The sequence below is a fragment of the Vigna umbellata genome, chromosome 3, assembly GCF_029865625.1.
Source record: "Vigna umbellata cultivar VRB3 chromosome 3, Vumbellata_1.0, whole genome shotgun sequence".
In the NCBI taxonomy this organism is placed as follows: domain Eukaryota; kingdom Viridiplantae; phylum Streptophyta; class Magnoliopsida; order Fabales; family Fabaceae; genus Vigna; species Vigna umbellata.
This window is the reverse complement of record NC_142167.1, coordinates 44,989,330-45,011,764: the sequence shown is the minus strand read 5'-3', so window position 1 is coordinate 45,011,764 and position 22,435 is coordinate 44,989,330. Positions and strand designations below refer to the sequence as shown.

General features: G+C 35.1%; 2 protein-coding genes across 4 annotated transcripts in view; one reads left to right on the top strand and one right to left on the bottom strand.

Moving 5' to 3' along the window:
• Window positions 1–1,540: 1,540 nt before the first annotated feature.
• Window positions 1,541–22,435, top strand: part of ABA3 (molybdenum cofactor sulfurase (LOS5) (ABA3)) — a 29,275-nt gene continuing 8,380 nt past the window's right edge. The window contains exons 1-17 of one of the 3 annotated variants that reach the window (XM_088110531.1): window positions 1,541–1,812; window positions 1,954–2,052; window positions 2,176–2,234; window positions 2,627–2,787; window positions 3,393–3,544; window positions 3,613–3,739; window positions 7,706–7,811; window positions 7,893–7,938; window positions 9,072–9,110; window positions 9,183–9,339; window positions 15,397–15,499; window positions 16,562–16,678; window positions 16,838–16,915; window positions 17,089–17,190; window positions 17,495–17,567; window positions 19,334–19,444; window positions 21,115–21,179. In XM_088110531.1, the coding sequence (XP_087966657.1) occupies window positions 1,680–1,812; window positions 1,954–2,052; window positions 2,176–2,234; window positions 2,627–2,787; window positions 3,393–3,544; window positions 3,613–3,739; window positions 7,706–7,811; window positions 7,893–7,938; window positions 9,072–9,110; window positions 9,183–9,339; window positions 15,397–15,499; window positions 16,562–16,678; window positions 16,838–16,915; window positions 17,089–17,190; window positions 17,495–17,567; window positions 19,334–19,444; window positions 21,115–21,179 (1,728 nt within the window). In that variant the 5' untranslated portion in view covers window positions 1,541–1,679. The remainder of the gene's footprint in view (window positions 1,813–1,953; window positions 2,053–2,175; window positions 2,235–2,626; window positions 2,788–3,392; window positions 3,545–3,612; window positions 3,740–7,705; window positions 7,812–7,892; window positions 7,939–9,071; window positions 9,111–9,182; window positions 9,340–15,396; window positions 15,500–16,561; window positions 16,679–16,837; window positions 16,916–17,088; window positions 17,191–17,494; window positions 17,568–19,333; window positions 19,445–21,114; window positions 21,180–22,435) is intronic. The other 2 variants (XM_088110529.1, XM_047304361.2) reach the window with 2 other exon arrangements.
• Window positions 10,717–15,386, bottom strand: LOC148202653 (uncharacterized). The gene has a single exon (XM_088110532.1). It carries the CDS (start codon window positions 12,703–12,705, stop codon window positions 11,095–11,097), a length of 1,611 nt encoding a protein of 536 aa, XP_087966658.1. The 5' UTR covers window positions 12,706–15,386; the 3' UTR covers window positions 10,717–11,094.

The following is a 22,435-nucleotide window of genomic DNA, read 5'->3' as shown; positions in this document are numbered from 1 at the left end:
ACTTTTTTTCAACTTTCTCATTACATTGTCCATCTTAAATTTAACACTTAAACAATGTAGCATATGGTTTTCTGACGTCACCAGATCGATCACCTAAGTCAATTATTAGACAAATTACCATATTGACTACTAGGACAATCACTTAAGACGACCACCAGACTGACCATCAGATTGACCACCAGACCCATCACCTAAGTCGATCATTAAGTTCATCACCAGGCTGACCATCAAGCCGACCACACAAGTTTACCACTAGACTAACCATCCACCAGGTCAACTAACCACCTAGTTTATTGTTTTACATTAACTATTGAGATTTGTTGTAAAAATTTGTATGTTATTTTTTGACCTAACATTAGGTTATGTTTTAAGGATCCTAATTTTTTTAATGCTACGTCTCACCAATACACCACCTCGAGTAATTGCCCATTATGTTCCTCTTTGTGGGTTTTAGTTCAACTTTCTTATTTCGTAAATTTAATATTGATAGTACACATTCTATTTTTCCAAATGCTTTGGTTATATTAGGTTGAATAAGAATAAAAAGTAACTACACACATTTGTGCGTTTATTTTCACATAAATATTGTTTAAAATAACATAACTATTTTCATAACGTAAAGAGCAAAATATAACCATAAATATACACAAATGGTATGTCTTCACCAAGAATGTCATTTTATTTAAATATCATCATTGTAGAAAATAAATGACAACAACATATAATTGACATTCAACCGTTTGAAAATTGTTGAACTTCAAATAAAGAAGTGGAGTTTTGAAACATGTTTGTTCCCATAATTCGTATGTGTTTTGATTATATAGTATTGGTGAAAGCGTTACCTCGCGTAGACTTTTGCTTCTTATTGCACCTTAATTAGGGAAAACTTTCAAATTGCATAATTTGTAACGTTTTTGAATTGCTCACTTTGTAAAAGAAAGACAAATGTTGATGTAGTATTTCAGAAAATATTTCATATATTTTTAAAAAATTGTTAAAAGAATTTGTCTCGTATAATATCTCATATATTATGAAAAGTTTGTTAAAAATATTGGTTTGGAATTTTTTTCAAAAAAGTTTGTGCCAAAATATTTTTAAAATAAATAATCTAAAAGTCACCATTTTATAATTTTTTTTTCATTTTAAAAATCCTAATCAGAAATCTTTAGGATCATTCGTGATCTTTTCGAATTATGGATCTTTAATGAGAAATGAAATTTTATATAGTATTCCGAAAGGTATTTATCATATTCTAAAAAAACAAAAAACATCACATATATTTTGGAAAAATTATTCTATTTTTTTTAATTTTTATTCAAAAGACTTATTTTAAAGAATTTCTAGAATAAATAATCAACCAATCACCATAAAACATCAATGATAATGTTAAAAGTTATAGGTGTGCAAGCAGTAGTTATGGGGTGCAGGAATAAAAACCTTTTATCACATGATGTACAAAAAAACGGCGCACGTGGCATATATATCTATCTCTCTCCCTCTCTCTCTCTCTCTCTATATATATATATATTGTCCATGTGTTGGCTGGTTAGCTCATGGAAGAAGCGTTTGGGCAGTCGCTTTCCATCTTGTTCGCAATACCCTTTAGTTTATTTGTGCCTTTGGAGCTTCGTCGGGATTCTTTTTACGGTTCCGTGTCACACTAGCATTCTACTCGAGTCATGGCTTCACACATGGGCGACGGTGCCAAAGAAGAATTCCTCAGAGATTTTGGTGAACATTACGGCTATCCTAACGGCCCCAAATCCATTGATCAAATTCGAGCTACTGAATTCAAGAGATTACAAGTTCAAGGTCATACTCATACTTCCCATTGATTATCCAGTTTCAAAACGCTATCAACATGATAAAATAATATCTATTTCCACTTGCGAATGGATTGTCAATTTTCTTCTGTTTTTCTTTTGTTTATTTTTGGTTTTCCTGCTTTTACAGATCTTGTCTACTTGGACCATGCTGGGGCAACTCTATACTCTGACCTGCAAATGGAATCAGTTTTCAACGATCTCACTAATAACGTATATGGAAATCCTCGTATCCTAACATGTTTCACAATCTTTATTGTTCAATATTCTTAAGACTGACTGCAGGGTGAATTTGCGTAAGTGGTGGTTGACACCGACTTTATGAAGTGAATTTCCTTAACATTGATACTAGATAGCCAAAGTGACTCCAGTTCTGCAACTCTTGACATTGTGAAGAATGCCCGTCTCCAGGTATATGTAAATTTTTAATTATTTAGCATGTTAAACTTCTTTGCAACTAAATTATGATAATTTTGTGATTTGATTCGGGATGATGATGTATCTTTTGTAGTGAAAAGTGGATGTTAATATTTTATGCAAGAATTTGTTAATCTATTTCTGGAGATGATAAAGGAGAGAGTAATAAAGTTCAATGGCAAACTGAACGTAATTAATTTTCCTGGGTTTACTTTGTCTTGCTTTGGTTGACTGGAGTGGACCATGTTGGGTCAGCCAAATAGGTGTGTCCAACTAGTAGTTGTTCACTAGGAAATTGCTATTGGTGTTTCTTTTTTGTACTTTTTCATATTTGTTCTGGAATTTTTTCTACATTTGGACGTGTTATTGAACTATCAATCATGCAGGTCCTTGACTACTGCAAAGCATCACCTAAGGAATACAAATGTATATTTACCTCTGGGGCAACAGCAGCGCTGAAGCTGGTTGGAGAGGCTTTTCCGTGGAATTATAGCAGTAGTTTTATGTATACAATGGAGAATCATAATAGCGTTCTTGGGATAAGAGAGTATCCTACGCAATTAAAAAATGATACATTGTTTAATTTTATAATAATTGCCTTTGGCCAACTTCTGGATACCGAAGGTTAACAATGCTCAACAACATGGAGGTGACATCATGATATTCTAGTGTCACTTTCCTGTCACTGAGCTGTTGTAAGGAAAAAGGATGAGTTTATCATGATAGTTACTGTTCAGTATATCACTGTACTGATGAAACAATACCTTTGTTTAAGTTTAGTAAAATGGAATGAATCTTGGCATTAGATGTCTTGAAGTCATTAAGATATTTCTTTTGGTCCTGATGTGACTTTAATTCCATTTCTTTTCAAACCATTTTTCTGTTCAACAAGATTCGAGGACTTAACTATTTTATATAATATTTTCAGTGATTTTTTTTTTTACTTTACCAAGTTTGTCTTCAGATAATGTCTTATTTTTTCATTCTGTCTGTTATTGAAAATAATTTTCTCTTGCAATAAAACTGCTGTAGTACAAATTTCCTGTTACTTTCTGATAGATGTGGATATGTTTTTAATTTTTTCCACTGTGACTGCTCTGCTACATTAGATGACTAATAACACCATCCTGTGTACCCCCTTAACTAGTATAGATATGCTCTTGATCATGGAGCACAGGCCATTGCAGTAGATATTGACGAAGATATACATCCTGGAATGACAGGAGAAACACTTTCTACAAAGATGTCACTGCACCAGGTTCAAAGGAGAAATGTCGCTGAATCACCAGAAGGAGAGCCAACAGGTAAACTCTTTAGGTCATGGATATGTTGCTGGGTTGGATGACTTATTATATTTGTTTCTTCAATGCAGGTGATGTGTATAATTTGTTTGCCTTTCCCTCAGAGTGCAATTTCTCTGGATTAAGATTTGGTCTAGACTTGGTGAACATTATCAAGGAAGACTCAAGCAATATTTTGGGAATTTCTTCAGTTTGCAAGTAATATACTTCATTCTCTCTTATTGACTCCTTCAATATGGCATTGAATCTTTTGTCCAAATAACATAATAAAGACTTAGTTATACATATCTATTTGATAATGCGGACTCTATCTATCAAATGACTTGTATGTCAAACTGATTATGCTGTGCAATTTATTATTTTCTTGTTTTTCCTCATTCAAAACATTCTTTATGTTTTCTTTTCGAGAGGTAAAGTATTGTTTTTGTTGAAAATAGTATATGATAGACAATAATTAAATAAACTATAACATTCAAATGTGAAACCATGTATGCAAGTTTTGTTTTTACACTTAGTAGAGCTGCAGTGTGACTTGGGATTTTTGTGTGCATGTGTTATGTTTAAAACCCAATCCCTCAAAGAGAAGCAGTAATTTAAAACAAAGGATGAAATCTGTGTGTGTATTATCTCAAGTATGGAAGAAAGCTACTGGAGTAGCATAAAAAGAGAAAGGACTGAAAACCGGAAATTGTTGAATTGCCAAAAAAAGCAGAAAGGAAGGGTTTGAATCAGATTCTTTTCCCTTTCTCCATAACAGAATAGCTACATATTAGACCCTGCCTGTTAGGTTTCTGGGCAATGAAACCTAACCAACTCCCTCACAAACTCTCACAGAAGACACATATAGAATGATTAGAACTTCTGTATTAACCAAAAGAACAAATGTACATGTATAGTGATCTAACGGGAGCCTAATCCCCCCACAAGCCAATATCCTGTCTTTACACAAAGAATACAAAAAATAAACTCCCTTCTAACAAAGAATAGAACTCTATTTATACAAGACCTCCCTTCCCACCCATCCTAATTGCTAAAATAGTTAGGATATTAACTCTGTATTAACTCTTCCTTCTCTCCTAAACCCATTATATCCTATTACTTTATATCCTATCATTATAACCCGCTGCAGAACAACCTTGTCCTCAAGGTTGGAATCGTGAAACTTGATCTCCTGGCTCCTCTTCATCATCGTGTTATCATATGAAGGGAACCCAATGGCTGCTGCCTTCCGATTTAGGTCGGGAGGCTTGGGTGGTGGCAAATCATCCTCCAATGTCTTCCATTCTTCTCGGATTCTATTAACTTCCAGCATTCTGGTCACCTTTTTTCCAGAATCATAAGCCCTGAGAAAATGGTCTTCGATATGTCTTTCAATGCTTCAAGCAGCTCTCTCCCCTCTGCAGGTGTATCAATAACTGCAAGCCCCCTTTGCTTCCCTTGGTCCTCGGTGGCCACACCCACCACCTTCACTATTTAAACACCACTAATCGCTTGCTCTGCAACACCTTCATTGTTACTTTTATTATTATTATTATTCTCTTCAACTCTCACCAGATTGTGCTCAACTTCTTCTCTTTTCACCCACGGAAAAGTTGATTTTTCCTCACCCTTATTATCACTTCCCGCCTTCGCCACCCCACTAACCCATGTTTCCTTCCTTCCGCACGGACTCCATACTCTCGGCGCCTCCTGATCGTTCCGGGTTATAGCGATTGGGCTTAGACGGCGTCACCGCTCTTGTAGTTCGCCCACAAGACGCCTGATTCTTGGTCGTGCTCCAGTTCCCAGCCTTTGCACCGCTGTGGGCCTCCCTTATATCCCTTGCGATCCTCATAGCCTCCCTTAATTCTTGTGGGTCATGGGGTGGAACTTGATTGCGGATGCCCTCTTGCAGTCATGAGAGAAAGTACCTCATTAGCTATTCTTTCGCCACTCCCTTTGTCTGACCCACTAAAGTTTTGAAATCTTGATTATATTCTTCCACCGTCCCCGACTGCTTAATGGCCGCCAACCTTTCACAGATTGTACCCCTGTTCTTTCCTCCAAATCGCACCACCATTGCTCCCTTCACACCTTCCCAAGGACGATTCTTGGCTTTCTCCTTCTAGGTCCAGAACCAATACCCAGCGCTTTCCTCCATGCTAATGTATGCCAGGCGCACCTTTTCGTCCTCCGCCATCCCTTGTAACTTGAAGAACTTCTCGGCGTGGTTGATCCAATTCAACGGATCGAGTCCCTCAAAGACCGCTAACTCCACTCGTTTCCTCCAACTGTATTGCCCCTCCGGACGTTCGACTTCTCTTCCTCCATCATCTTCTTCTTGCCTCGCCCTCCTATTCGCATTCACGGACGCTGGACTTCCGTTCGATTGTCCCTCCTGGTCGCGTTTCCTTCCTCCCAAGATTCTCATGACTTCTTGCAAGTCTTGACGTATCACTGCCGAATCTTGACGCAACACTGCTGTCTCAGCCTTCATTCCATCCACATCGATCTCCATAGCTTCCGGTTGACCCTCCACTGCGTTTAATCTTCTGTCGATTCTGCCCTCCATTTGGCCCTTCTCCCCCAAATTGGATCTGGCAGGTCGGACCAATTGTTACCTAACCAACTGTCATAGAAGACACATAGAATGATTAGAACTTCTGTATTAACCAAAAGAACAAATGTACACGTATAGTGATCTAACGGGAGCCTAATCCCCCTCACAGGCCAATATCCTGTCTTTACATAAAGAATACAAAAAAAAAAATCCCTTCTAACAAAGAATAAAACTCTATTTATACAAGACCTCCCTTCCCGCCCATCCTAACTGCTAAAACAGTTAGGATATTAACTTTGTATAAACTCTTCCTTCTCTCCTAAACCCATTATATCCTATTACTTTATATCCTATCACTGCCCATATGTAATCCTTGAGACTTGGATTGACGCCCACATGTAATCTTTGAGACTTGGATTGACTGTTTTGATTCTCCCACTTATACTCTTTCTCTGATTATTCACATCTACTGCCACCTGGCCATTAGTCATTACATATTCAGATTCTTCTATGTGTTTCATTTGTCCTTTTTGTATTTTTACTTGTTACAACATGCATATATTGACAGCTACATTTACTTTTGAGACATCTCTGAACACTTGAGTTATAATAGTCATGATTTCTTGGTTCATTTTTACTGTTTTTTAGAATATAAGGACACATCAATGAGACTAATCCTGTATGCAGGAACTTTAACTTTAGTACTCTATTTCTTTTATAAGCAAACGTTTTAAGAGGGAAAACAGAGGTACAGAAGCAAGATGATAAGAAATCCTCAGAAACTATCAAGAATAAAAGGGTAAAAAAATAAACATGTAGCAGCATGACGATCTCTCTAGATCTACCAAAAACACCACTCTAAAAGAGAGCATTAGTTGTACAACATTTATACTTCACATATTTATTTACTTGCTTTTTCTTTCACTTTGTCTTGTTCTTTTCAATATGATGGATACCCCAATGACAAAAGAAGACTATATATAGATGAATTACTTTGTCTTTTTTAAGTCACTCTTAGAGAGCTTTATTTCTTTTTGGAAATTCTTTGAAGCATAGATGTTTGGTGTAGGAGAATATAAGCAAATGTCAATTTCTTTATTTTCTGTTTTCTAAGCTGTTTGTAAACGGTCTCTTATTCTTTGTATCAGGATATAACCTTCATCATTACATTTATAACTAACAGAACTGTCACCTTATGGCTATAGCTTTCATTTAAAATGTTTATATATGTTTCTTGTGCAGAGAAACACTTCAAAAGGTTAGGGTAGAGATTAAAAGTATGGAAGAAATTATGATTCAAATACTTTATCTAAATAGTACAAGAGGATCCATTATACAGAACTCTTCCACCCTACAAACAAGTACAAACAAGAAATTATGATTCAAGTACTTTATTTGTCTTTGAAAATTCTTTGAAGTGTAGATATTTGCTTACTTTTTTCTTTTCCTGTAAAAAACAAACAATGGGCTGTTGTTTTCTTTAAGCCACTCTCTCTTTTTTATTTTGTGCAATGTTTGTCTATATGTATGGAGAGAGAGAAGATTTTATTTATCTTCTGAAACTCTCGAAAGCGTGAAGCATAGATGATCGTATATTTGCTTATTTGTATATTTCTTTTCACAAGAAATGGGCAATGGATGGTCTTAATTGATGCTGCCAAGGGATGTGCTACCATGCCACCTGATTTATCTAAGTATCCTGCTGATTTTGTTGCTGTCTCATTTTACAAGGTAAAAGAGTATATATTTTAATTTTGTTTTACTAAGGACTTCTTCGAAAACTAAAGTTTTTTCTTTCTGTGTTTCTGTTAGCTTTTTGGCTATCCAACTGGGCTTGGAGCTCTCATTGTTCGAAATGGTAAGCTACTGGTTGTGTTGTGGGCAATGGATATATATTCTAATTTTATACTGTTAGAATACAACTGAGTAGTAACTCACAAAACGGAGAACAAAAAGGAAAGAGGACAAGAGATATGGGTATTCAATATGAAATTTATTTCTCACTTATTAGGAGCAGTTAGTTAACAGCCCACTAACTACCTAACTAACATACAACACTAACTAAATTATTTACGACACTCCCCCTTAATTCATATTAGCAGTAGACAATAATCCTGTCTTTTCTCTAATCAACTTGAATTGGTCAGCCTTTAGAGGCTTTGCTAAAATATCAGCCATCAGTTCATTAGTACTACAGTATTTTACCTCCAACTTCCCTTTACTGACTTGATTCCATAGTAAGTGAAATTTTGTCTGTATACGCTTGCTCCTTCCATGAGCAATAGGATGTTTAGCCAAGCTAAGAGCTGACTTGCTGTCTACTAGCATATTCATTTGCTCTTCTCTTCTAATCTTCATATCTGACATCGAGTTCTCAAGCAGTTAATTAACAACCCACTAACTGCCTGACTAACATACAACAGTAATTGAGTTATTTATAATATTCCCCCTTAATTCAGATTAACACTAGTCAACACTCCTATCATCTTTCTATGCAGCTTGAATCTTCACTAAACACACTCACAAACTAGGAGAAAAAGGAAAAAGAACAAGAGATATGGGTACTAAATGTGAAATTTATTTCTCAGTCATATGTATCACAATACATCATTACTATTTATAGTACTTTTACAAGCAGTTAGTTAACAGCTCACTAACTACCCCACAAACATTCAACCTTAATTGAATTATCTACAAAGTATATAGTTTTTATGATTTGATATTGTTATTAACCTTGGCTAGAACTATATTTTATTCTTTTATTCATTCATTCATTCACTGATCCATTGACTTTAAGTACAAGACATTTATCTATGCTAGTATCTATATCTCAGGATGCAAATGCTTGATTGATTCACTGTATGCTATTCTGGGTGAATTCTGTTGATGCTGTGCCTTGTTTCTCTTGAGCGTGAAACTTGTGTCTCATGGCTATTAATTTGACTCTAGAAGTTTTTCTGTTATTGACTATTCTATTCTCTTATATTGCAGATGCTGCCACACTACTGAAGAAGACTTACTTTAGTGGAGGTTTGTGGCTTAGAATTTACCTGCTTCACTGCGGTTTATACATGGTTATTTGATTGATAGGATCCATCACAGGAACGGTTAGCGCATCCATTGCTGATATTGATTTTGTTAAAAGAAGGGAAGGCATCGAGGAAATGTTTGAGGATGGAACTGTTTCATTCTTGAGCATAGTATCTATCCGCCATGGCTTCAAAATCCTGTCTTCTCTTACTGTATCAGCAATATCAAGGTATATAAAGTTGTATAAATATATAAAATATCCAGATTATGACATGAATTTACAATCATAATATTATTTACCATTTGAAGTTCTTGTTATATATTATATTAGTTTTTTTTATCATATGACTGATTTAACTTGTTGCTTATACTTTTCAAATTTCAACATCTGATCAAGGAAAGAAAAAAAATAGACATCAGTATAAATTAGTTATTCTAAGTATGTGATAGGGATTCTGTAGCAGCATCACATTGTTGCTAGAGTTGCTGTATTGGAATTCTGTGGAGCGTAACCCAAATGTTTTAGCTGGTTGAAGGGACATCAATGACTTTTTTTCATTGTTCAACTTTTTAAGAAATTTATGTATTTTTACTTGGGCTCTTTAAAGATAAAATGGACTGTTAGTTTATTTTCAAAAGTGTACTTTAATCCTAATTTAACCTCATAAAGTTGGCTTGTAAGAAGAAATTTGCACTCACTTATATATTATAATTTGGTCATATATCTTGTCACTGTGAAATTTCCAATCGCCCTCTTATGTCAAGAATTCAACATCTCGACTATGACTAGATATTTGTTAGTGGTTTGATAGTAGGATGGTAGTAGGTGGCCCAAATTGTGCAACAAACCTCGCTTGGATAGATTTTGATATCATATTAAAAAGTAGACTTTAAGTTTAACTCTCCCTCATAAAATCAGTTTGTAAGTAGATGTTTGCATCTACTTATATATTATAATTTAACCATATCTCTAGTTGATATGTGATCTCTAAAAGTTTGTAACTATTAATAGAAACAAGTTAGTTTTTATCGTTTATATTGTCATCACATGTAAGTCATTTTGTATAGCTGTAGGTTTTATTAATGAGTTACTTGGTACAGCTATCAGTCAGTATACAACTTTCAGTAAGCAATGCCTATAAATACATTTTTGTACTCATGTTTCCACTGAAATGCGATAATAAAAATTTTCAGTTCATGTTCAACTCATCTTCTCTAATTCTCTCTTTAGATAGAGTTACACAAAGGTTACAAACATCTATCATCTAGTGGCAGAATACATATTTCAAAGAATATTATTATTAATGAACATAGATTTCCTTTTCCTGATCTTTTTCCAAATACACCAAATTTTGTCAAAGATCTTAGTCAATATTTTAAGTTCAAATCTGACAACCTCAACAGCCTTTAAATCCTTTGTCTAGTACTTCCATGACACCTGATTTTAGTGTAACTTCATCTATACTTGTGTAACTCCATCTATATCTAATACTGTTCCTAACACAGTTAACTCATCTTCTTCTAATTCAGTCTCTCATATTGCACCCCAACTTAATACTCATCTTATGCATACTAGATCTAAATCTGGTATTTTCAGAACAAAATTCATCGCTCTTTGTTACTATCTCATTCTAAACCTACCAGTGTGTCAAGTAAGCACTTAAAAATGCAAATTGGTTGGCTGCAATGCATCAAGAGTATGATGCCCTTATAAAGCAAAAGACTTGGGATGTGGTACCTCTACTGTTAGGTTTCTGGGTATGAAACCTAACTATGAACGCTCCCTCACACACTCTGAAAGCACACATAGATAACGAAAGAATAGGTTTCTTGTATTCAAATGGGTATGATACACTCTACAGGCACTCAACTGGGAGCCTAACAACCCCCACAGGACCAAAGGTTCCTGTCAAAGTCTATAACTATCAAAACGTATCTATAACAATACAATAATTCTATTTATACAAGTCACTTCCCGCCCATCCTAACTAACTCTTTCTTCTATCCTACACCCATTATATCCTATTACTTTATATCCTATCATTACACCTCGTTGCAGAACAATCTTGTCCTCAAGGTTGGAACCGTGAAACTTGATCTCCTGGCTCCTCTTCATCATCGTGTTATCATATGAAGGAAACCCACTGGCTACTACCTGCAACTTCAGGTCTGGAGGCTTGGGTGGTGGCAAATCCTCCTCCAATGTCTTCCATTCTTCCTTGATTCTCTTAACTTCCAGCGTTCTGGTCACCTCTTTTCCGGAATCATAAGCCCGGAGAAAATGGTCTTCGATGTCTATCAATGCTTCAAGCAGCTCTCTCCCCTCTGCAGGTGTATCAAAAACTGCAAGCCTCCTTTGCTCCCCTTGGTTCTCGGTGGCCACATTCCCCACCTTCACTGTTTCAACATCACTTAGCGCTTGCTCCGCAACACCTTCACTGTTACTTTTATTATTATTATTATTCTCTTCAACCCTCACCACGACGTGCTTAACCTCTTCTCTTTTCACCCACGGAAAGAATGGTTTATCCTCACGCTCTTCTTCATGGCTGTCCTCTTGCCTTTGTTCAAGTTTGGGCTTTTGAATGTGGTGCCTGAACTTACTTCGTTGCCCTTTTCTTTTGGACCCAATTTCCACGGGGGCGTCAAGCACATCGTTCCCTGCTTCGGTATCACTCTCGGGATCAACCATGCCCCGCTCCTCACGCGCCCTCACAACGCGTTCGACGGCCTCAATCAATTCGTAATCGAAATTCGACAACAACTTGGCTCCAACTGCGGCGCTTCCCTTGAAGCGGTCGTAATCAGAGAGCAACACATGCCACTTGCGGCGACACTGAGCGAGGTTGCACTGCACGTCCAAGGCCACGCAATTCTGGGTGATGATGTTCCACTGCTGGTAGGAGGAGAGCGCGATGGAGCAGTCGGCTTCCATCGCTGCGACTTCGTTCACCAAAATGAGCGAATCGATGATGCTCCAATCCGGAGCTGCTTGGGAGCGCATGCAACGAAACACGCTAGCCGTACCTGAAGCGTCGATGACGTCATCTTCGTAAATCTTCATTTCTTTTTGCCCTCCAAATCGCACCACCATAGCTTCCTTCAGACCTTTCCAAGAACGATTCTTTGCTTTAGCCTTCCAAGCCCGGACCCAATACCCAACACTTCCCTCCATGCTAATGTATGCCAGGCCCACTTTTTCTTCCTCTATCACCCCCTGAGTCTCAAAAATTTTCTCCGCCCCAGCAATCCACTCCATAGGATCAAACCCTTCGAAACTGGGTAGTTCTACCCCTTTTACCCAATTAGGTTGGGCGTCTCCTCGGTCTTCATCCCGTTCCTCCTTCGAGATCTCTCTTCCCCTTCTCCGATTCTCGTTAACCGAATGTTGATCTTCCTCTGAACAATCTTTCTTTCCTTTCATGGCAGATTCATCACTTCTTGTTGAGCCCTTTATCTGAATCTTGATATTCTGCATCATTTCTTTTATTTCTTGGGTAGTTCTTCTCCATTCTGCTAGCACTCTTTTCTGTTCGCTGGCCCACCTCTCCACAGTATTGATTCTTCCTTCCAAAGTATTGATTCTTCCTTCCATCACGTTCTTCTCTCCAAGGGATCTGTTCTCTCACAATTGGATTCGGCAGGTCGGACCAATTTGTTAGGTTTCTGGGTATGAAACCTAACTATGAATGCTCCCTCACACACTCTGAAAGCACACACAGATAACGAAAGAATAGGTTTCTTGTATTCAAATGGGTATGATACACTCTACAAGCACTCAACTGGGAGCCTAACCTTCCCCACAGGACCAAAGGTTTCTGTCAAAGTCTATAACTGTCAAAACGTATCTAAAACAATACAAGAATTCTATTTATGCAAGTCACTTCCCGCCCATCCTAATTGCTAAAGCAGTTAGGATATTAAGTCTTTCTTCTATCCTACACCCATTATATCCTATTACTTTATATCCTATCATCTACCCTCTAATAGAAAGGTTGTTGGCTGTAAATGAGTTTTTCAAGCCAAGAATATTGCATATGGAAAATAAATAAGTATAAAACTCGTCTTGGGACAAAAGGTTTTCATCAAGTTCGTGGTTTTTATTTTCATGAAACTTTTTCTTAATTTTTCATGAAACAATTAGAAATATTCTTATTATTGCCTCTCATGGATGGAAATTGTTTCAACTTGACGACAATAATGCTTTTCTCGAATGTTCGATCTTGATGGCAATAACCACTTGGTTTTGAAGCGAATGACAAGTCTCTTGTTTGTATGTTAAATAAAGTACTATATAGTTTAAAACAATCACCACAATAATGGTTTAATTGTTTGCAAACTACTTTTTGATAATTTGGATTTGCAGTAGCACATGCAATTTTTCTCTTTTCGTCTACAGAGAGCCATTAGCAATCATCTATTTTTGGTTTATGTTGTTGATATTATCATAATTGACAGCTCCACTACTCCGATCCAGCATATTACAGCCAAACTTTGCAAAACTTTTTCTTTTAAACAACTTGATTACTTTCTTGGTCTTGAAATTAAATATTTACCTGATCAATCTATTCTTATGCCTCAAACAAAATTTATATACAAGATTTGCTTCATAAAACACATATGTGTGAAGCTCATTCGAATTCTTCTCCTATGGTTTCTAATTGCAAGTTGTCCAAATATGGTGTTGATATGTTTTCAGATCCTACTTATATCAATTAGTCATAGGTACTTTACAGTATACCGCTCTTACTATACTTAGTTTTAATGTAAACCAAGTTTGTCAGTTTATAGCCAAACCACTTGATTCTCATTGTGTTGTGGTAAAATGTATATCGAGAGATCTTAATGGAACTTTATTTCATGGATTACATATTCAATTTGCTTTACTTGATCACCCTTTGTCTTTAAAATCCTATTGTGATGCTTATTGGCCATCAGATGTTTATGATTGAAGATCTACTTCATGAGCAACAATCTTTCTTGGTCCTAATTTGATATCTCGGTGGTCCCGAAAGCAGCAAGCTATTGCTCATTCAATTTCTTCTCGTATGGTTTCTAATTGCAAATCCTACTTTATATCAATCAATAGTAGGTGCTTTACAATATACCACTCTTATTAGACTTAAAATTAGTTTTGTTGTAAACCGAGTTAACCACTTGATTCTCATTGTGCTGTGGTAAAATGTATATCAAGATATCTTAATGGAACTTTGTTTCATGGATAACATCTTCAATTTGGTTCACTTGATAACCCTTTGTCTTTAAAATCATTTTGTGATGTTGTTTGGGCAATCAATGTTGATGATAGAAGATCTACTTCATGAGCAACAACCTTTCTTGGTCCTAATTTGATATCTTGGTCTCGAAAGCAACAAGTTATTCCTCCTTCTAGTATTGAAGCAGAGTGCAAAGTTTAGCACAAACCTCTTCTGAGCTAGAGCTGTCATGGATTACTACATTGCTTACTGAATTACAAATTTCTTTCACTACTTATTCTTTTATGTGACAATCAGAGTGTTGTATCTATTGCTAACAATTCAGTATTTCATAATCTTGCTAAGCACGAGTAGATTGATGTTTTCTTTGTTAGAGAGAAGGTTATGGCCAACTATGTATTTGTCATATTCTAGCTCTTGATCAATGGGAAGATATTCTAACCAAGCCTTTATCTGCATTTCGTTTTATGTTTCTTTGGAGCAAAGTCAATTAAAGAATTTTTCTTCAGAAAAATCTTCTTCTCCTTGAGTTTGAGGGAGGATGTTAGTAGAAACAAGTTAGTTTGTACAGTTTATATAGTCATCACATGTAAGTCATTTTGTACAACGGTAGGTTTTATCTAGTTGATGTGAGACTTCCAATAATTAAACTTTTGTAACGAAAGGGGATCTTTCTTTTTACCAGGTCCTTGGGCTTTACATTATGATAACCCATGGATGAAGAGTGGGGATTGTTGATGTTATTGGGTGTGGTAAGGAAGGTGAAAAGGAGGGAGCAAAGGTTCATGATGATTGGGTATTAAATTTGTGTAGCGCATTAAGATGTGTTACAAAATTTGTGAATTTGGGTTTATGGTCTAAGTCAACCATACAAAACTAATTTCTAAAGTGAGGATTGCCTAAGCCTTGTAGGAACTGTATTGGTAACATGTCTCTAGTCGATGTTGAATCTCGGCACATGTTCTAGTTGAAATTTATTATACTATTTTTTTGCATTAAGTTATTTCAACGTTATCCTTTGGTTTTTTTTTTTTTATTTTATAAAGCATGCAAAATTTGCTGCGTTGTAGACATGTAGCATCTCTTGCCTTGTATACAAGGAAAATGCTTTTGGCCATGAGGCATGGCAATGGATCTAGTGTTTGCATCCTCTACGGACATCATAATTCAAAGGTTAGTTTGTGCACAATTTCTTGTCCTATTTACTTTTTTATATGCAGGGTGATTTTTAGTTATTTGTGCTTTAATAGTTGTACTAGAGTTTAGAGTGATTTTAGAAAGTGTTTTGTATTTTGAAGAATGAAAAACAACCTTACATAGATCATAGATTCAATTATATATAGTTGTACAAATAAGCATCAGAGAACTAACTAACTGATAGAGAGTCATAACACTAACAAGTTTTTAGAGTACATCTCTACTCTAATACCCCTCTAGTTCATGAGAAGGGAAGAATCAGCCAATAAGAAGTGAGTTTAATGCTAACTTATCCTCACAAAACCAATTTGTAAGGTGAAGCCACTTTGAGCTTAGACCTTAGAATAATAAATAAGTAGTAAATAAGGCTTTAGTGAGGAATCAAATGTGGGAACATGAACTACTTACATGTTCTTGTTGATGACCCACTCTTGAACAAAAGAGAGATATAGTATCCAGTATTGCATAAGAAGAGTATGTAATAGTTGATTATGCGTTAGAGCTATAGTGCTCAAGTTGTCATAGGGAGTTGGAAAAGTATTATTGGAGTCCATGATGTTTTAGTTCTGGCAAGCACTAAGTTGTGATATTCACTTCAAGTAATGGGTTGAGCAACTGCAATTTTCTTCTTGGATTAGTTGACATATCATGTCCATATTGTGAAACCCTCAGGAAATTATTCTACAAGCATGTTCCCATGTAGCCTCTTCTGCAAGTTGTTCCTCTTGTTGAACATTGAGATGTTTTTTCTCCTTGCTGCATATATTATTTGATATGCCTTTTCATCTGGAAGTCAGGACAACACTGCAAAACAGCGTAGGAATATACTTACTTTGGTTATTGTTTTCTAAATAAAAAAGCACTCATTGCCTTAGACATACGATGCATGGAACCAATTAATACTTTTTTATTTTTCACCCAGAAATTGCATCATGAAATGGGACCGATAATTTCATTCAACATGGAACTGATAATTTCATTCTCTACATCCATCTTTGGTAACATGCAACCAATTAATACTTCTTTACTTTCACCCAGAAATTGCATCATGAAATGGGACCAATAATTTCATTCAACTTGAAACGGCCGGATGGCTCTTGGTATGGATATCGTGAAGTGGAAAAGCTGGCGTCACTTTCAACAATTCAGCTAAGGGTATAAATTATGATTCTCTTCTTGTTAATGTTTTCTTTTTATAAATTCATGTAATCATGGTAATAAACTATTTGTTTATTTGTATTTTTTCCATTCTTTTATATTAAGGAGGATACTGTTTGAATTCTGATTATTTATCTTCACTGGCTATCTGTTTAGACAGGATGCTTCTGCAATCCAGGTGCATGTGCAAAATACCTTGGCTTGACTCATTTGGATCTTATTTCAAATACTGAGGTATTTCTACATATTCTGTTACTCACTAACAATCAATATCGATGTAATGAGTGTATACCATAGTTCAATAGTGCTAACCTAGTTAGTATTATCGAATGTATGGTGATGTTGTAGCATTCTTATTTTCATTAAAAATAATAGTATGACAGATGACGATTTTTTTTTGTATTTAGGCTGGCCACGTTTGTTGGGATGATCATGATATAATCAATGGTAAACCTGTTGGTGCTGTAAGAGTATCCTTTGGCTACATGTCAACATATGAGGATGCCAAGGTTGGGAATCTCTAGACCATTTTGAAGTTTTTTCAACCTTTGGAAACATTGACCCCCATCTGGTTCTGGATTCATTTTTTGTTGTATTCATGAGTAAAACCTATACTTTAAAAAGAAACACCTATACTTAATATGGAAAAGGGGGCAACATATTGATTTTGGATAAGGTTCATTTTTTAATAGGAAATCAAAGACTATGTTCTTACAAATTTCTTATTTTCCTTGATATTGGATTAAGTTCACTTCTCACGATTTTGGTTACCCATTTGACAAAACTAATTTTGTTATACCGTCTGTTTTTCAGAAATTTGTTGATTTTGTTGCAAGTTCCTTTGTGTCACCTCAAAATCACATTGACCATGGAAATCAAATGAAAGGTCAACATCCTTTTCCAAATTAATTTATTCTCCATAGTTGGTGAATTCACATCCTGTTGGTTATGTTCATCAAATGACAAGGACTTGCACTTTTATTGCTTTTGTACTTTTGCTATTCTCCTTCCCACATGAAAAGGCACACGCAGATTTGTGTACATGAATATAGTGCATACTTTAATGCAGCTACTTAGTATGCTTACTTAACAATTTTCAGCAAGAGATTCTCCATAGTAAATACTTATGTGGGTCTTCTAATATCTTTAGGAAGTCTGTTTAACTGATATCAAAAATTTTAAGCTGTTGATTATTTTTCTTTTATGCGAGGGCAAGGCTTGGCACAATGGTAAATATTTGCCTTGTGTTCGGAGGTCATGGGCTCAAATCATGGAAATAACCTGTCTGCTTTTGGGGGTAAGGCCTCATACATCTACCCTCCCCGAACCTCACTTGGTGGGAGCCTCATGTACTGGGTTGCCTGCTTTTTCTTTTATGGGTAGTAGTCACCTAAATCTTCTGGCTGGGTCCAACAGTGGTCATCATGATTCCATGAACTTTATTATCTTCTCCAACATTCCTATTGTTGAATCCATTGAAAATCAAAGACAATTGCAAGTGAAAAAGACAGGCACTAGAAAACAGGCACAGAAGATTACCACAAGAAGGAACACCCTAGAAAACAGTCAATTAGAAGGAAGAACACCAAGTGGCTCCAAATAGATGAGTTTCCTAAATCAGATCAGACCCATTGGAACTTATCAAACAGACCCAGATTATTATTAGAATGTCACACACCATTGAAAAGCACCCTATTAGAGGTAAAAAAAAAATAAGGAAGCCAAATAGCAAGAAATAGACCACTATTTCCCACAAAGCTGTTTCAACTTCTAGAAAACTTTCAGGTTGAATATTTTGCGGAAGAAACAAGTTGGATGGTGTTGGGAATTAGGGTCCATCTGTGTGCAAGACATTGATTTTGGACCCTACAGCATGTAGACCAACTATTTTTTGGATTCACAGTACTTGATGCAGCCAGTTAGAAACTGGACTAGGCCTAACTCAATTCCAAAAAGGTAGTTAAGAGAGGTTGGGGTTCAAGCCTTATATAACTAGTGTCTTGCCTTATTTCTAACTAATATGGGGTTTCTTAAGAGAACTGCTACCAAAGAATGTACATCTCGATTGGAGTATGAAGGTTACAGGACTAGACATGTGAATGACCTGATATTAAAACTAGAAATGCTTTGATGCCATACTAGAAATGAATGGATAACTAGAGGTAGAGGTAGCCTATGAAATATTCATCTAAAGGAGTTCCAAATTAAATCACTTTTTTGAAGAATTAGTTATGGATAGATACAATGGTGTCATTTGATTTATGTAGCTTACCTGTCTATTGGGAAAAGACTAGATTTTGTGTATAAAAAGCTTATGTCTCGATTGCTTCATACACTTCCTTGGGCAATGAATCTTTATATAATTTCCTCTAAAAAATTCTACTTGAATTTGCATTCAAGAAAGAGATACTAAAGGAGACAATAACGTTCCTTACAAAATTTCAACATCTGGAGCCGTATATCAAATTCAAATTTTTTATATGTATTTGTTAATCATCAATGAACTTATTAATTATTGTATTGCTGTTGTCAGATAAAAATCTAGGATTATGTTCAAAATATGTTGTTAAAAGCCTTGTAGCACATTATTTTCACAGTATAATTATGCTTTTACTGTTTTAGATGGACATGTACTCAGTTGATCACCTGCAGGTGTAGACAATGGTTTTGTGGATACTGGTTATTATCTCAAATCAATTACAATATATCCAATAAAATCTTGCGGAGGTTTCAGTGCAAGGAGTTGGCCTCTTAGCAGCAATGGTAATTTTTTCCTGATTTTACAAGGCACATTTACAATTTTGTCAATTTCAATAATAAGAAAGTTAAAGAAAGAACAACCAGAAACTGTTGAAATTGAAGGATTTTGGTAAACAGAGATGAAAAATAACAATCAACAATAAAATATTATTGAAATTATTGTCAGAACATGCAACAAAACAAATGAATGAGATTAGAATCTCCATATGACAAAGGTCAAAGGAGAGATTGACACTAATAAACTTCATTTGGAAACAAAAGTTTGCAATGTTTCAGAACAATTTGTAGAACACGATTATTTGGGTGGCCAAGCCTATTGTGCCATACATAAACACTGTTATCTACAAAATTCTTCTTGTGTTGTTAGACCTGTCACTATTTGCCTTATTATTACTATTGTCCTTACCTCTAATTGGGAATTATTTCAATTGGGTGTTAACATTGCTCTTTATTGGAAGTCTTGTATCAGCTAGAGATAAATCCAAGTTACAATATATAAATAAGTTCAAACCTTACTTTACAAGCAAGATTTGTAGGATTGAGTTAGGCTTAAAATTTATTTTCAATATGATATCAGAGTCATGGGTTAGAGCCTATCTTAGTGAAATTTGTTGTTTGTTAGGTCTATTGTTCTATGCTTTATCGGGTGGCTATCGGACCATCCATTAATATCTAGTCTCATACTCGATATGTATATATTTCAGTGTGAAGGAGGTATGTTGGAAGTTTCAAATCGACTAGAGATAAGACCAATTTACAATATATAAGTGGATGCAAACCTCATTTTATATGTTGATTTCGTAGAGTTGAGTTAGGCTTAAAGTTTATTTCTTAACACTTTTCTTAATGGTCTTTTATAAGAGACAATTTACATGGTGCAACCTCTTGGTTTTGAAAATTCTAATAAATTTCTTGTCTGAAAGCTCAACAAGGCTATTTATGGACTTCAACAGGCACCTTGGACTGGTTTGGTTGACTCAAATCTACCCTTCTTCAGTTTGGGCTTATAGCATGCAAATGTGATCCTTCTTTGTTTGTCTAGAGACCTCATTCTCACACTATTTTTATTCTAGTGTATGTGAATGATATCTGTATTATTGGCCGTTCATTGTCATCATTCAGCAAGTTATAGCGCATCTTAATTCTACTCTCTCAAATAACTTGGCCACTTGGACTATTTCCTGGGCATTGAAATCGAGCAGTTACCCAGTAAATCTCTTCTTCTGACTCAAAGCAAGTACATTTACAACCTTATTCAAAAAAACCAACTCTTTCTCTAAGAGTTAGAATACACTACGGTGCTTGACTATATGGGCTTATTGGGAATGCTGCAGATGATTGATATGATGGGGTCCTAACGTAGTCAGTATATTGATGGGGTCCTTACTTTTTGATTATAAAAATATAGACGTATTGCATTCATTACGCATGATAAGAGCATGTTTTGTTTCTCCTAAATGAGATATTTATGCCTATAAATTTGATTTAGTACATGATTCAGAATATTATAACCTGATTCTCAACACTAAATTAGTAGAGGTAGTAACCAACTAAAAATAAAACAAAGAACATTCCATTTATGGAGTAAAACTACTTTAATAGTTTCTGATTTCATTTTTTCAATCTACAATTTCGTATAGCTTTTGACAACAGTATCTTTGAATTTTTTGCAGGCCTCACCTATGATCGCCAGTGGATTCTTAAAAGCCCAACTGGTGAAATACTTACCCAAAAAAAGGTAATCTTTTTTTATGGCAGACAAGATCTAAAATTTAGATAATCTGTGGATGCAGGATGCAAACTTTGGGAACTGTATTTTTTCTTTTTTCTCAGTTTTGGTTTGGTGCTTCAATTTGGTTGATTTTTTGGAAATACAGTGTAAGTGAATTCACAACACTGGGACTCTTTTCTCATGGGAGTTAGTTTATGCCATTAACAACAATTAAAAGGAACTAAAACGAAGGGTTGATAGATATTTACGACTTCAGGAATGTTTTGAATTCAAACTCTTAATTGTATTATAGATCAATGAAAATCTGAATGTTTGATATTATCATGTACATAAATAGAGTGAAAACGATTTAGTTGTGTTTTCTGGAATTCACAAATTAAAGTCTTATTTTATTTTACTGATTTAAATATTCTGATTTATTAGGCTAGTATTAAATATTCTGTAATTTAGTAATCAATTTGTGATGTTGACATCAAATCAGGTAAATTTTTGTGATTTCCTTTCTAGTTGCAACCTGTCATTGTGGTTCTTTATTTTTAAGAGGGATTGAACTTAAGTATTTTTAAGATCTAAAGTAGGGGTAATAATAAGGGTTGGAAAGTATATGAGCAGAGAGAATATTTAGTATAAGTTAATTAGAGTAAATAAATATAGTATAAGTTAATTAGAGTAAATAAATATATATTTAGGGAAATATTCAATATAAGATATTTATAATTAAGGATATATGCTAGGATAATATACGGAGAGATATTTATATTAAATATAGGGATATTTATATTAAATATTAAATATAGGGATATTTATATTAAATATTAAATATAGGAATATTTATATTAAATATTAAATATAGGGATATTTATATTAAATATATTCTAGAGAAATATTTAATAAGAGATGGGCGGGAAATAATTAGTATAAATAAAGTTAGAGTCTAGGGTTAAAGACAGGTTTTTGATTATTGAGTTTGTGACAGACATTATTGTCTTGTGAGGGAGGTTATGCTCCCAAAGTAATTGAAGGAGGTTATGCTCCCAATTATTGTTTACCTTTGTTTATTCAGATATTACCATCAATAAAAGAGATTCATTCATCCATTGTTATTAGTTTATTGTTCTATTACGTGTGTGAGAGTGTGAAAGGGTGTATTTGGCTAGTTTACGTACTCAGGTACGTAACAGTATTGTTATTTAATAATATAGACAAAATATTCTCTGAGGGTATCAACATTAAAAAAATGTGTAGGAAACACTTGTAAATAT

What these genes read in the sequence shown, in the direction of transcription:
- LOC148202653 (XM_088110532.1), bottom strand. Translation starts at nt 12,705, where the DNA reads ATGGAAGGAAGAATCAATACTTTGGAAGGAAGAATCAATACTGTGGAG.